The sequence below is a fragment of the Gymnogyps californianus genome, chromosome 1 (assembly GCF_018139145.2).
Source record: "Gymnogyps californianus isolate 813 chromosome 1, ASM1813914v2, whole genome shotgun sequence".
Taxonomy (NCBI): domain Eukaryota; kingdom Metazoa; phylum Chordata; class Aves; order Accipitriformes; family Cathartidae; genus Gymnogyps; species Gymnogyps californianus.
In genome coordinates this window covers 147066502-147082065 of record NC_059471.1, presented here as the reverse complement: position 1 = coordinate 147082065, position 15564 = coordinate 147066502, and the positions used below count along the sequence as shown (strand labels likewise).

Genomic DNA, 15564 nt, shown 5'->3' with positions numbered 1-15564 from the left:
TAGCTGGAATACTCACTCTTAAAACACTGAAGTGGGTTTTCCAGGGGTTACTGTATATTTGTGAACTGGGACTTTGGAGGGCAGTATCTGTTCTCAGTTTTGTCATCAGCTGCTTTGGTATGACCTTCGACAAGTCACTATGACCTGATTTACAGAAATTCTGAGCACCCAAACATTCTTTTGAAGTCAGCATCTTGGAAATACAGGTGCTCAGCAAATTTGAAAATCAAGCCATTAATCACTTGGATTTAGTCTGGTGTAACCTTAAGTCATGCTAATTCTTTCCCACCCTAATGAAATTCCCTCTTCACACTTTTTTTAAAAGTTTAATAAGTTACTAAGGAATTTGTTTCTTTCCTTGTATGGTCTTTGTTTTGTCATTCTTTCTCACAGCAAATATTGTTTATAAAAACATTCCAAATGGCGCAAGACGCGTTCTCAGACCGTTACCTGCTTATGAAACTTTTATTCTTTCTCTTTATTGTTGTTGGTTTGGGTTTTTTTAGCCCATGGCTTGTGATATGTGTAAGAACACCTAGGACAGGAAAGTAAACAATGGGATAACTAGTGTTAACTGAGCTAACTAGTGAGTGTTAATTAGAAGTATGTCTAGCTACATAAGTGGAATTTATTTAATTATGCCTGATACACAGTTCGAGGTCCCAAACATAAGACTGGAGAAAGCTACTGTAATTCTTTTTATAACATTACCTGTGTCATAGGAGTGATATATAGCAAATTAATTATATACTGTCATCCATATGCACTTACTCTTGACAGGTTCAAACCCTCAAATACTCATCATCTTACAGGGGCAAACTTCTTCCCAAGAGATGAAAAGACTCACCAAAGAGCAGAAAGTATGTTAGTTGAAGAGGCTCCAGTGACGCTCAGAAAACCTCTTTTCTTAAATCTCTGCATTCTTAGGCTCTGTTTATTCCTCTTAGATGGGGGAGGTGGGGGTGGGGGGAGGGAATAGATTCTAACTTAGGTACAGTACAGGACCCAAGCAAATAAACTCTAGAACATCCATGTAGCTCTCTGCAGGTCTGGGTTGTAAGTAAATCCCTGCACCATATTTCTGGAACAGAAGATACTAGAGATCACAGAGCAGACATTGCTGCATGGCCCTGGGCAGAACCAGCTTAGTTATACGGGTGCTGTGTCTCTGAAGGTTGGCAAGTATTGTTAAGGACCAAGCTGCAAGAAACAACATAGCTCTAGTTTTTTTGTTGTTGCTCAGAGCTGACCAGCTGATTCACTTAAGCGCCTTCTCTTGCTTCCTTTCTAGGTCATGACTCACTGTAAATCTTGTTTCTATAGCATCCTACATCTTTTCATGCCCACTTCAGCATCAATTATTAGAAGTCACTGTTCTGGGTAAATTCCAGCATAAATGAGTCTGTGACAGCGCACATTTTATCTGGCATGTTGTTGATTTAAATGGAAATAAGAGTATCTCCATTTAAGAAAAGTTATTCTTGTATATTAGAGGGCAAATACAGTAGCGAAAGAGATAAAAGAAGTAACAAGAGATTCACATGATCTGCTTTTCAGTTAAACCCCAGGCTGTCCTGAGAGGCGTCAGGCAGATCAGCATCTTCCCCTTGAGAAAAGTATTTTGACAATCCAGAATCTTTCTTAAGAGATAGATAAAGAGCTTGGTCCAGTAAAAAGATAGAGAGGACAGTAACAGAACATGTTCTCCTTTAGGAAGGAATTAGAGCAGAAGAAATGTATTGGGACTAATTTGTTAAAAGATTTATTTTGGAGTTAAGAGAAATTTAGTGTATTTTCTCTTTGAGTGTTCAGGTCAGCTCTGTGAACCCAACGTGTAAACTGCCTATGACTGGCTTATGTTTACTGAGTATCCCTGAGTCCATTTTCAGCCCCATCCTCTCTGAATTCCAGCAGAGATAGATATAGTGGTCAAAGAGCCAAATCAGTTCCTATTAGTGTGGCCTGTCCTGAGCAATCAGAAAACCCCACGTCATGCCATGAAGAATAAGATAATGGGACAAAAAACAAACAGTACAGGTCATCTTTTTCAAGTCTAAGGTTTCTGTTAATGTTAACGTTTGCTTCTGCTTCTCTTCTGAGTCACTGTCATTCAAATACTGTTTTTATTTTAGAGATGAAGTGATTGTTACTAGGCAAATAATTGAATTATGAGCTGATCTATCCTGTTGTAAAAACAAACAAACAAAAAAAAACCCCAAAACAAACAAACAAAACCCCCTGCTCTAAGTGTTCCCAGCTTTCCATTGCTCATTCTCCAGCATGTGTCCAATTTCCAACTCCACTGTAGACAGTCTCCAGTACATACAGGTTCAGCTGACCCAAGTTCCATGTACTTCCTTGCACAGAGGGAGTAATACACTTTCCTTTTTCTGTTCTACCTATTTAAATTATAAGCTCTTCAGAGCAAGGAATGCCTCTCCTTATCTATATGTACAGTCTCCAGCACAGTAGAGTGCTGGTCCTGGCTGTAATCTCCAGAGGCTAAAAATGATAAGTGGTGGTGGTGGTGATGATAATGATGATGTTTGCTCACCTGTAATGAGTAAAATGATACTGTTCCTGAATACTCTCTTCTGAATGTTAAAAAAATTCTGTCCTGATTAAATATTTTATCGCTAGTCTTAAAATATTTTTCTGTCCTAATATTCACATAAGAAGCTGCTCCACATTTCTCTTGGAGACTACTGACTTGATTGTTACTCACTTTTTAAAGTTTTTAAGTTATTGAGGTTTTGTTCCCTTAACATTCCCTTTCCGGCTTGGTTAGCTGAACTGGTTGTCTGTCCCTTGAAGCCTTCCTGTAAAGGCTGTCTATGACCTCGACTGACAGCCCTCTCCCCCTTACTCCTTCCTTGGTGAAGAAGACTGACTAACAACTGACTTCAAACAAATGGAGGGGGGAGGGGGGGAAGTAAAAAAAAAGTCAAACTGTTCCTGCACCAGCAAACGCCATTGCTGCTGCCTGCTTTTTACTCCTTTGAGAAATAAGTGCTAGGACAGTTGACTAGACTTCAGCAATCTAGAAAAACTTCAGTTTTGCTTTTATAAAGAGCTTCATCTTTCTCTGCAGCAACTGAACTATAAATGTCATAAAAGCAATAAAATATATTTCTGCATGTTCTGTAACTCGAATGCTGTTCCATTTTATGAAAATAGATTACACATTATACGCAAATATGTCATGTAAAGAATAGTATATAAATATAACAAATCAGATTTTGTCTATATCAATATTTATACAAAGACAATGGACGAGCTCTCTTGACGGTAGCAACATATGTAGACAAAATTAGTACTCAGCAGTTGGATGTTAGATGGAATACCAACTTCTCCAAACTTTTTTTGAGTTAAACTCATACTGAAGTGTCAGGGCATTTTATGTGAATTCTGGGTACTGACAAAATGATTAAATCCTGCAATATTAGCGTATCTTGTCAGTCTGCTTGAATTGTTTCTATTATGTTCATCAGCATAGTACCCCCAAGACTTTTTGTTAGGTAGAAGAGAGGCTTTTTTCAGACAAGCAGGTAACTTGCACCACAAGTAAAGTGAAATCTTTGAGGCTACCTGTTACATCTGAAGGGCTGCAGCATTACACATCAGGTAAGGGAGAAATGCCAAAAAAGAAAGTTCTAATTGCTTTTTCACCATGATTTCCTGATGCTTTAGTGTAACGTATGGTGTGGTTTTGTGTGGAATACCTTTTAACGCATCCGTTTGGCAAGCTCCATGTGCACATAATGCCTCAGGGAAACTACTGCTTACTCCTTCCAGTGTAAATTACGTAGGGTGCCAGTATATGTTTGTGTATACTTATCCGTACATATGTGCTTGCATACTTAAAAAAAAAATTCTCAATGTGCTTCTATGTAATTCTGGTTTTATGAAAAAAAGAAAAACAAAGAAACTTACTTCCAATCTTCCATGTTTAATAAAACTGTATTTATTACCTCCTTACTGCCTTCTCACTGCCAGTACTGTGCGTTCCTGTACCGTGGTTAAGAGATTATGAAAGCAACTGGCACCAGTGATAGTTTCTTCTTAACTGATTGCATCTCTTCATAAATGTGATTCATTCAGTCTCTAACCAACCTAACCCTGGGATTTTAAAATCCGTTCAGGGGAAGCTCTGGGCCTGCTGCACAATTAATGTTTTTCATCTCTTTTTTTTCCCTTCCTTTCTTACAGTAGCTTACAAAAAGTCCTAGGAGATCAAATCCTGCCAGAACAGGCACTAATCCCCTGTATATTAAATGGGCTACACTATGTTGAAATTATAAGCACTGTTCCAAAAGGTTGTTTACTTTCCAAAATTTGAGAGAATTGAACAAAGGTCTCTGTTCCCGTTTGTCTCACTGCATTATGAAGATTGTGAAAACATATTTCTCAGCCTGGAGGTTGCTTTTCTCCCCTCAAGTAAGCATTTGACTTCTCTTCATATTTACCAGACAAATGCTGGCAGCTCCAAGCTGGGTACCGGAGGGACAATGTACATCCAGCATTGTACTTCTTATGTCACCTCTGCATGCACTGTAATTTTTAAGAAACATCTTGCTGAATACATATCTATTAACATGAAGCATTCTCAACCCGCTGCAAAGGGATTAATGACTAAAGGATAGTAAACCTTTCAGGGACATGGGTTCAAACAGTGCAAGCCACAGGCAATACTGAAACACAGAATTAACTTGCTAGTCTCTCTGGTCAAGATTTGCACCTCAGTAACTTATTTCTATGTCACCTTGGTACATGCGAGTCTGATGTCAGAGCCAGGCGAAGACGGGGCAGACTGAGCAGCCGACAAGGGAAGCTGGTCTCCCGCGCTTGCCTTTTTCCCGAGGCCGGGTCCCATCTGCTGCCTTAGGGCTGCGGGTGCCGCCCGTCCTGCCAGGAGACGCGCCGAGCTACCTGCCGTGATGGTTTTTCCTGTGCGGACAGGGAGGCACAGGCAGTGTAGCCGTATTGAATTTTGCCCAGTGTCTGAGAAGCCTGGAGCAAGGTCTGACTGATGGCAGTTATTGTACTTGGGGTTTTAATAGAGGAGCTTTTTTTAAAAAAAAGAAAAAAAAAAAGAAACAAGAAGTTTAATTAGGCTGGTCAGTTCAGTCTAAATAACTGGCCTGACCTTTCAGCGGTCATAAGCACCCAGCAGTTCCTGCTGACAGCAGTGGGATATGAGAGGTGCAAATCCAGGTCCTGGATTAATATTAGGCATCAAGAGCTGTGTTTAGGCACCAAGTGCATAAACACCCTCTAAATCCCTGCACCTAATATTTCCTGTTGGCCGTCTCTGGTTAGCTGCCTGCTCAAAGGCCTTTGAAGAGCATAGCTATTTTTGCTGATTTTGGCACAGGAATGTAAGTGAAATGTAGGCCACTTGAGCGGAGACTTGGTGCTCCTCAGCTTTGAAAGGATGCTGAGGCTCTGCCTGCTCAACGTGGTAGTGGGATTCATGTATGAATACATAAGACATGCAAAAGGATGGAGAGGGTATTCTTATGTCTGTTATACCAATGCAGAGGCTGAAAACCTGTGTGCACCTCAAATGTTGATAAGTGCTTCTTTGTGTCTTGACATGTCTAAATACTGTCAGAAATCAGGTTCTGAGTGACTTGTCTGAGATGGTAGAGGAAACAGGTGGAAGAGCTGGAGAAAACAGGTCCTGGTACTCTGAATCTCAGTCATGTCTTCTGTCATCATAACATTAGGATACATCCTTCCCCTTTCTCACCTTATTTTCCATGAGTACTACTCCTAAAACCATTATAATTGATATCTGATCTTTTCTGAAGTAACTGATTTCTTTTTCCCTTGGGTTTTGTCTTTATAGAATTCACTTCAAAGTGTGGAAACATCAGACAAAGGTAAAGTGTTATTTTTAAAATATGTTAATTAAAGATGTATCATCAGAAAACACATGTTTTCCTATTTGTTTTTATTAGTAAACTGTTATAGTTGTCATATTGCAGATGTTTACGTATTTAGTTGTATTATAAGGTAATTACGACAAGTTAAAATTTAAGTGATCTAAAATGTAAATAAAGCATAGCATTTCCCACAATCGATCTGGAGATTCAAATATGGAGAATGAATAGTAGAGTGAAAGAACTGATTACAGCTAGTGGTGGTCATAGCAGTTGTCCTTAATCCCAATTTTTTCTTCAGAGAAAAGGGAAAATAAGGAACTTCAGGAAAGCCTAAAAAATTATTTTTGTGTATGGCTTTTCTACTTGGCTCCAATAACTTTCATTCCTCCCTCCTTAAGCTTTAGTTCTTTGTTGTCTTTTGTTTTTTAGATAGTGTGTTGTCTTAAATGATACACTGTCATAAGAAGAGTAGGTTAATTAACAGTAATGGACAAAATCATAGACCCTGCCGTATTTAATTCCTCAGATGAAATTAGCTTAGACTCATTGGCTAATGCCCAGGACTGTTAGCATTACTGCGGAGCACCTCGCAGACTGAGGGATGTGCAGGAGTCTGTTCTGTCACGGGTGCCTGTGTTGGGTTCCCAGAGGGGACAGCCGCATCAGGGCATGGGTCCTGCTCTACCCCTCTGTGGCTGGCCTGCGACATGTAGCTGGGGGTGCTACGCGGATGCTTTCAAAGGACCCTCCATCTGAACGTTGGGGTGGGCTAGGGTGTGCTGTGGAATGGTGGTCTCCATTTTGTTAGAGGAAAAAAGTGGCCTCTGAGATGCCTTTTTTTCCTCTTTTTTTCTCTGTCTGCTTTTCTCAATTGCAATGTGCTCAGACAGGCAAAAAGGTGAACCAACCACAAAGATTGCAGCAGCCTTTCAAACACAGAGGTGGTTGAAATGCAGGATTCCAAATGCCAGGCTCGTTGTTTCATCATTATTCAACTTCATGAAGAGCAAACAAAGAAAAAGCAATTATATTTGTAAGCTGCCAGGAAAAGCTAAGCAGCTGGAGGGCCAGGAGGGTAAGGGGAGAACACGCAGGTGTAGAAGGGAGGAGAAGGTAAATACAGTTTGTAGGATTATTCTCCCTTGGATATAGTCGTTTACCCTATGAATTTTTTTTTAATACTCTTAAGAGCAACTAATTGTTGATGATGAGGAGAATGAATAGTTCCTAATCAACTTCTACCTTAGAAACATCTTCCTCTGCACACTGTTCAGAAAACCTGGCTGAAAAGCATCTAAAACATTCCTGTACTTAAAGATATTTCCAAATTCGGACTTCAATGAATCAGCACCTTCCTCAAGGAAAATCTGATTTATTGAATAACAGTAAAGGAATCAGATTTTTTACTCTCTACTTCTCTGTACCTCTTTATTTTATGCCAGGAAACCTTCATCTGTGAAGAGTGATGCTTCTCTGTTTGTTCTCGGCACACCCTAATTTCATAACAATTGCAGAATCCTTTTGATAGTGTAATATTAGAAACTGCAACTTACTGATTGCAAGTCAGAACTTGCCAGGCCATTAGTCATTCTGTGGAGAAGCCTACATTCAAAGTTGTCCAAGGTAACCAAAATTCAAATTGACCTCTTACGTGCAGTGATACACATTTCATGTACGTTTTAACGTACTACGTGCCTTACACCTGCACCTATTAAATAAACTTCTAAAAGCCAGCAAAATATTTAAAGTTAGGCTAATGAGTGTTAACAGAAATGTCTAGCTATCATATCAAAGCTGGTGTTAAGAGCATGTCTGATAAAAACAAAGTGTGAGAGCAATGACCAAAACTGATCTGCTAGAACCTAGGCCTGATCCCCAAGAAGTGGGCAAAGCCATTCTACACATCTTTTCTTTTGGGGATCACAAGCTTTCCTTAGTCCCTGTCTTCTCAGTGCTCACCTTCATGATGGAATGGCTCACCCCATGCTATGGGGTTCCCATCTGTTGACCTAGGGACGCTGAGCCTGAGAGGAATCCAGATGATATTTTCATCTGCTGAAGCCAGAAGTAAAAACCAACTAGGTGGTGAGCTGTGCATTCCTGCTGAAATCACCTTTGTGTTTCCTTTTCCACCTCATTTGCTTCCCACCCTCTTTTTACTTCATTATGCTTAGCTGGCTAGAATTGCAGACATGCAAAAATTTGCAAGCTTGTGATCCAAAAGTAAAGTAAAATCACCGCCTTAGCTCAGTGCTGGTGAATTTTTCCAGATCTCTGGGAAGCTAAAAACCATGTGCTTTCCTTTCTCTAGCAGTGCAATTGCAAATGAATTCAGCATTGACAGCCAAGGAGGAGACAGACTGCATTTCCCATTTCTGCTGTTCTTTTCTCTCTCTTATATGTATTCATGTTTATCCTGAAGAAAACAGGATCAAATCTGAACAGCAAGAGCAGCAGTTACTCCAACTAATAATTTCTTTTTCCTCTCCTCTTCCTCCCCCAAGTGATAGTTATTCCCTGAGCATCATGAAAGTTTTGTTTTTCTTCATTATAGCTTCTCTCTACCACAAAAGAGAAAAAGATAAATGATACTATTAAAATTAAAGCCTTACTTAATTTGTTTAGAAACTGCTTTAATCTTTCTCTTTAATAAAAGATTACCAGAGGTTTAATATTAGTCATTCACCATGGACTAAGCAAGTCAGAGACTATATTCAAAATACCTAGCCTTGATTTAGTGTCGCAATAACTGGCTCTGTTAACAGTGTTATCTCTGTAGACCAAATTATTCCATTGCTGCGAATAGAGCAGTACTTATCCATGTTATGCCTAAGTCTGGATCATGTTCTTTTTCCTCTGTATGAAGTCCTTAGAAGATTATATTAATGGTTTAGTACTCAAAGTATTTTTTGATTTCTTCTTAAATGTGAGGAACGATAGGCATTTCTAGACATTAACGCCTTTCCGCAGCATCAAGTGTTCCCAGAAAATAAAGAATAAGATTATTCATGTTAATAGAGATTTAGCATTGGAGTTTGCTGCAATCCAGAGTATGAAAGGACAGGCTGCAAGCTGGTACAAAACTGAGTCCGTGTGTGTTTCTCAAAAGCTGATGAATGAATGTTCATCATGAATGTCTACAGCCTTACTACTTCAGGCAGGGATTTCACCGGATCAGACATAATAAGCAGCTTCTGGAATTTGATCAGTAGTTCTCTGGGACCCATCCCAGAAAGTCTAGTATGCACCATGAACTGATGATATTGAATCAACAGTCTTTTCGAACGGAATTGCTGGAGTTGCTATCTTTTTGAGTGAATGCAGAAATCAGATAACTTGATGACAATACATTTAATGAAGTCATCATTATATTTAAGGGTGAAAAGGTTCAGTAATTGTGCTTGGGATTTGATAGTTGCTTCTAGACCTGATCATAAACATATTCACCACAGAAAGTTTAAAAAAAAAAAAAAAAAAAGAAGGAGGAAGGGGAAAAAATGCAAGGTTTTTTGAAGGTTTTCCTATATAAAATTGAAAACTCCACTTCATTCTTTTCCTAGCACAAAGCCATTATAGTTTTGTTCTGGAAAAATCACTTTTTGTTTCGGAATATGGAAAAATGTCAAGAGCTTTTTATTGATTGCATTTCATCTCCGTAAGTGTCCCCTGCATTGTTTTCAAATCTGAGCATGGCTTTTTACCTCTAAGTTGTTGCTGTGTTACATCCTGATATGTTATTCTGAAAGCCGGGGGGGTTAACCAAGAGCGATTTTTAAATAACCACAACCCCCCAGTTCTCAAAAAAAAATAGATAGAAGTTACCAAGGCCTTATAAAGCATATAGTAGCAGAGACATTTTTGATACCAGGACAGTAGGAGATTTTTAAGTTTCTTTCAAGGGATACTTCATAGGATTCTTCAACTAGTAGGAGGAAACAGTAAGGTAAATATTGGTGCTTGGAAACTGCATCTGATCAGTATTTGCATTACAGCCTTTTCATGTTTTGCCTTTTTCTTATTATAATAATGGTCTAATTAATGCTGCTTAGCACCTTACCTATATCTGAAGGGTTTTTTTCTGGGGGTTTTGTGTGTGTGTGTGTGTGTGCATGTGTGCATGTGTGTGTGTATGACCTAAACAGTATTTATGATCTTGCTCTTTTTCTTCTCTCTGAAAATAAGTGGGAAAGAACAATATCAAGCTCCTGTTCTCCAAAATATCTTTAAGGTGTCAAAAGGGTCTTAAGCCTTCATTCCAAATTCTGTTCAACCAGATATTTGTCATGTTTTACCCAGAGAAAGCGTGCATACAGAGTCAGAGAGGGCGTGTTTAATATGTATTGAATTGACATCATCTGCTAGTGCAATAACAGCAAAGTACCTACTCTGTTGGAAGGTCTGGCACTAAAATAGTATGTGAAATGTAATACTGGACTGAGAAGAAGAAAGTGGTTTTCTATAAAGAATAAGCTAGCATGTTCCTTACTAAATCTTGAAGGCACCTGCAAGTATATTAACACTTTCAGGGATGGTGTGGATTGTTCTGTTTCTCACCAAGGGTGAAATTCATTTCTTCAAACTTCGTGTACAAGGAACATGTGTCAGAAATAAGCATATCTGGCAGCTGTGGTTAAAGTTCGCTTCCCTTGGTCTCATCTCATTTCTGCAAGTCTCATTTCTTCTCACCTTCAGTGAGAAGGTGATGCCAAATAATTTCACACCAGAAAAAAATTATGAGGTTTGAGTTGTGAGATTATTAAACTTGGTCACAATTCACTTTGTGATGTGGTGTATTCATTGTCTCCTAGATACCGGCTATGCCTGGGACACCTTTCTAGAAAATAAGCTCTGGCATAGCTGAAGCTGTGAATCTGCTGTAGGAAGTCCATAGCCTGTGCTATGTATATCAGTGAAACACCATAGTCCTTTCTCATCTAAGATTTATTAATCATAAAAGTCATAAAAAGCAGTAAAGTTCTCTGGCTTCATGAATGGGCAATATAATTTCAGTGTACCAAATCCTATTCAGCAGCTCATAAAAATACAGTGAAAAGATGCTGACCAACTCTTGTGAGTAATGGACATTTACAGACTACCCAAGATGTTTGTCTCTAATTTAGTTAATTGCTACCGGGCTTAATGAGTGAAGAGTGGGGGTAAAAAAGAGCTGACTCTGGCACAGAAACCATAGAGTGTTTTTAAACTGAGAGCTGACAAGAGTAAGAAAATGAATGTAGAAAAAATCCTGCAGCTGCAGACCAGGTCATACTTGGACATTTGCTTACACATGAGGAACTCTGTTCCTGAGAAGATCTTCATTCTGGATCTCCTAATAATTAGATAAATAATGCTGAAGTTTCATTTGTCTCCCTTTGCTGGCAGCTGAAATGATTGCCCCATTGCTGTCTTCACCCCTCACATGCCGTCATAGCAAGAGAGACAGCCTCTAGTCCCCCCTCAGGCCCTGCTTCCAAACTGGCTCCGTTTCTGCAGTCAGGCACAGATTCTGCAAGCCCACAGGTGAAACGTGGAAATTTAAGAGAGAGAGGAAAAAGAAGAACGTTTCCCAGCTCCCTTCAGCAGGGAGTCTCATGGACATTGTCTGCAACTAAGTCAAGACTTTTAACCTTGCCCCATCTAGCCACACAGATCTTGTAGAGTGGGCAGGTCCCTGACACCCAGGAAACTTTTTTCACCTCACCACTGACAGATTGAAGCATGTTGTAAATAACTGAGGCAAAATATGTGTTTTTTCTTATTTCCCTCGGTTTTTGTGGGGTTTTTTTTGTTTCTTTGTCTTGTTTTTACATATCTGGCATTCAGTTTTGTGACTCAAGTAAATCATGGGAATCATTCTGCAAACCTGGCCAGTGGACAAGATAGCTTGGATATAGTGATAGGCATCTTGCATCTTAGTCACTTCCTTGCCTGGCATGTGTAAATTTTCTATTATGGAAAATATTTACCCTATTGTGTATGTTTCTCCTGACTTTTTTTTTTGTCCAAGGAATATTCCCTTCTTTCTGTGGCTTAGCTGAAATATAATACATTTCTCTTGTTCTGGAGACAAAATTTGAAATGTTGCCTTACAGCCTAGAAAATAGCTTGTGTAAAAACTGCTGGTGGCCAAAGGTTATGTTTCAACACACAGCAGGAAGTTTACACAGATTCTGAACTACATTTCACCCTCTTTTGGAGAAAATGCTGAGAAGGTTCCACTCAGCAGTCATTGACTTCAACAGGCCAATTTGCATAAAGAAGGGGTTTGCTATTACACTACATCTACCTGTCTGCCACTTTGAACAGATAGGAGCCAGGGAGTCTCCTAAGTAGCTGTTTTTCCTTAATGTAAATAGTGTGGTACTTTTCAGATAAAGTAGAAAATACTGGTTCAAATAGTAGCCCACTGATGTCATCTTCTGGACCTCTTAAGAAGGCTTTATGTATATGACTATAGGTAATTCCTTGGAATGTAAAAGAATTCAGTGCAAATTTAACATTTAGTTTGGAAGGTACTAAGTTATTACACATCCAAGAGAACCGGGTATGAGAATAAAATGGTATTCTAGGGAGAAAATCCATTAGAGCAAAAGATTTATTCAGAACAATTATGCTGAAGGATGCTAAATGGAGAAAATAGTAAAGAGAATAAATAATAAGATAATTAAAAACAAGTGCTAGACAGAGAAGTATACACAGAGAGTAAAAGGATTGAGTTTTCTTAACCTGTTAGTCTCTAAAATGATTCAGTTTTCATACGTGGAAGATGATTACAACGCAACAAGGTGTAGTATTCTAGCCAGTCCTTCATGAGTGCAATAATTTGCTGTCAGTATTTCCAGTAGCAAACCCCACTATATGTCAAACTATTTCAATTTTATGTATATCTCTATCGTTACATAGTTAAAATATGTCTATAAGAAAATGAAGACCAAAATAATAGCTTTGCATTGTTTGCAATGCATTTTGTGACTCAATAGTTCTGAGTATTTGCTAGTTTAAAGGCAAAAAGTATCAAAGAAGGGGAATAAAATTCCAGACCAAGGATAGGTTTTTTGGAGACATTTCTGTCAGGAAACTGAGATAGCTAAGTCCAGTGAATCGTGGTATCTGTATCTGATGTTGGGCAGGATTCCTGCACCTATCCCAAGTATGAAACGCTAATATAAGCAAGTCTGAGGCTTCCTATTCCTGGTTTGTTTTTTTTTTTCAGTAGACACTATTAGACAGCTAATAGATGGCTGCCGAACACAGTGGCCAGACAAGTTTAGGGAGCATGTCAGGAACTGTAACAGGTGATAAGAGAATGTTCTTGATCATGTAGGAACCCATGAGTTAGAGAGGGGAAAAAAGGAGAATTTGGGATACTCCTCTTGGAAGATAAATCATCCTGCTCTTGGAATGATACAATGTACTTTGACACTTTCTCCCTCAACCTGTCCCTTGCCTGCGAAATGAGTGCTTGTACCAGCTCTCTTCACCCGATGGAGGCTGCCAGGACTGGGGATTTTAATTTACACTGGCAATCAGGCAATCCCTAGCTGCTCCAAAAACACGGAGAGAGAGAAGACTGATAAAAGCCAGTAATTGCAGAAAAAGAGCACTGCAGAGCTGAAACCAGAGGAAATAACATAAATAAAGGTGTGATATAAATGAGGGTACAGCCTGCATTTCATGTATATGCATATAGATATATATTTCAGTCTCCATCATTGTGTAATGTTATCACCAATCCATGACCATGAGTGCTGAATATGTCTGATTGTGGCTGCTATTGTATATATTTTATGAATTGTTTACCTACCGTTGCAACAGCTTTATAGTCTTAAAATTTAACCAGTGCCTTTTCTCCATTCTACTGCTGCATTGCCAGTTCCCTTGAATGAAGTAGCTACTTAGCTGCTGAAATTACAAAATACCTACATAATAAAAATCCTTCCAGCACAAAAATATAACAGACTAAAATGGCATATCTGAGGCACACACTAACTTACTGTAGTTTAAAATGCTTACTTTGAAAATGCCTTAATTTGAAAGCACTGTAATGAAAGACAGTTAATGATACACCAGAAATGAGCTAAGGCTGGTTTCAGAAGCACAGATGGCTAATTGGCTTCAGTTGGTAGATTATGTCATTTTAATTAAATTTTATTAGGAAGCATTTCAAAGCCATAACTGATGGTTTAAGATAAATATGGTTCTTCATAAATGACCTATTGCTAACCTTTATTTATTTCTCTCTCTCCTCTCAGCGTTAATAGAGGCGTCTGTGACTGAGCTCTCCATGGCCATATCTTGTCTCATCCATGTTTACAGCAGCAGCTTTGATGCAAATTTCCAGCTTGCCAGCATACCTAAAAGCCCTTCATGTGCAGACATCAGCCTAGATTCCCAGCTCAGCTTCACTGTTTATGCTGCCCATCACATCCCAGAAGCCTGGGTGAACAGGTAGGAGGAGATCCAGCAGGTGTTCACAAGAAGAGGTGGTGTTTCTTAGATCACATATTTTTCACAGATACTAGCTTACCTCTGTTACTTTGGTGATACTCCTATGTTAATGTTAGAGACTGAGTAAGTGGGTGTATCATCTCCACTGTTTTTCTAGCATAAAGTTCGTTTACTTAAGCTTGATTGACTAGGAGACTTCCAGGCCCTATAGATAGATGGAAATCAAGGAGGTGGCCTAGATGGTTGCCCTTGGCCAGTGTGGAAGGATGGTAATAGAAGCAATGTCAGAGCACTGGCCTTGATGGGTATGTGTACAAATGCTTCTGTGACCGACTTGCTCAGAGGGAGGGAGGAAAGGGGGTGTGCTGCGTGCCAGGAGAGCTTGGACTGGGACTTTGTGTGGTCTCTGCCGTACAGGTAACTGGAAGAGTTGAAGGCCAGCTTACCAAGTTAAACAGAGGGGTGCTATTGCTTAAACCCAATCGGAATGAGGCTTTATCAGCAATTTTTGCTCTTGGTGTATTCAATCCACATTACTTGGCTAAGCATGTGCATTGACAATCCTCTTTATAGATGGTGATTAAAATAAGTATAGTTTGTAGGGCCAAGTATACCTAGTATATCAGCATAGCACAGGAAAGAAAAGAGGGAGACAACTTTAATAAAAAGCTGTTTGAAGTATTCTCTTATGCATTGTTTATTTGGTCAAATTAGTTGCCTCTTCAAATAGCTGCTCTTCCTACTCTGAGCAAAACTGGTGTTCTCCTCTTACCACTCCAGTGTGATCAAAGGAGGACAGGTGACTACAATCTGGTAGCATTATTTTTATGAGTCAAAATGCTGTTCTCCAAGTTTTTAGTAATACTTTCCCCTTGCTCCCACTTTACCTTGAATTCCAAATGACTGATTAAAAAACAGTGGGATCATTTGCATTAGGCTGTGAGCAAGAGTGTGTACTATACAGCATTAGCTGTAATTAGCAGTTTAATAAAAATCTGAGACAATTTGCCTTAGTTAAGGTAATAAATACAGAACTATAATCACTATCCTGATTTTCAGATGATTATACCATTCCCACTGCATTTTATGTTTTACCAGAAAAATGTGAAATTACACATGGCCTAAAGGCCACTGATGACTTGAATGTGATGTTCAAGCATGTGAAAATGAGAATCTCTCTTCCTCCTTAATCTCCCTTTCCCAGTCTTTCCAATATTCATAGTTAGCA

The 15564-nt window shown here is 39.1% G+C and overlaps 1 protein-coding gene across 1 annotated transcript in view; it reads left to right on the top strand.

The window, feature by feature from the left end:
- The window catches only part of PIK3C2G (phosphatidylinositol-4-phosphate 3-kinase catalytic subunit type 2 gamma), a 205113-nt gene that overhangs the window by 42533 nt on the left and 147016 nt on the right, over positions 1 to 15564 (top strand). Inside the window, exons 9-10 of the mRNA XM_050913293.1 lie at positions 5852 to 5885; positions 14141 to 14336. Of these exons, the coding sequence (XP_050769250.1) occupies positions 5852 to 5885; positions 14141 to 14336 (230 nt within the window). The remainder of the gene's footprint in view (positions 1 to 5851; positions 5886 to 14140; positions 14337 to 15564) is intronic.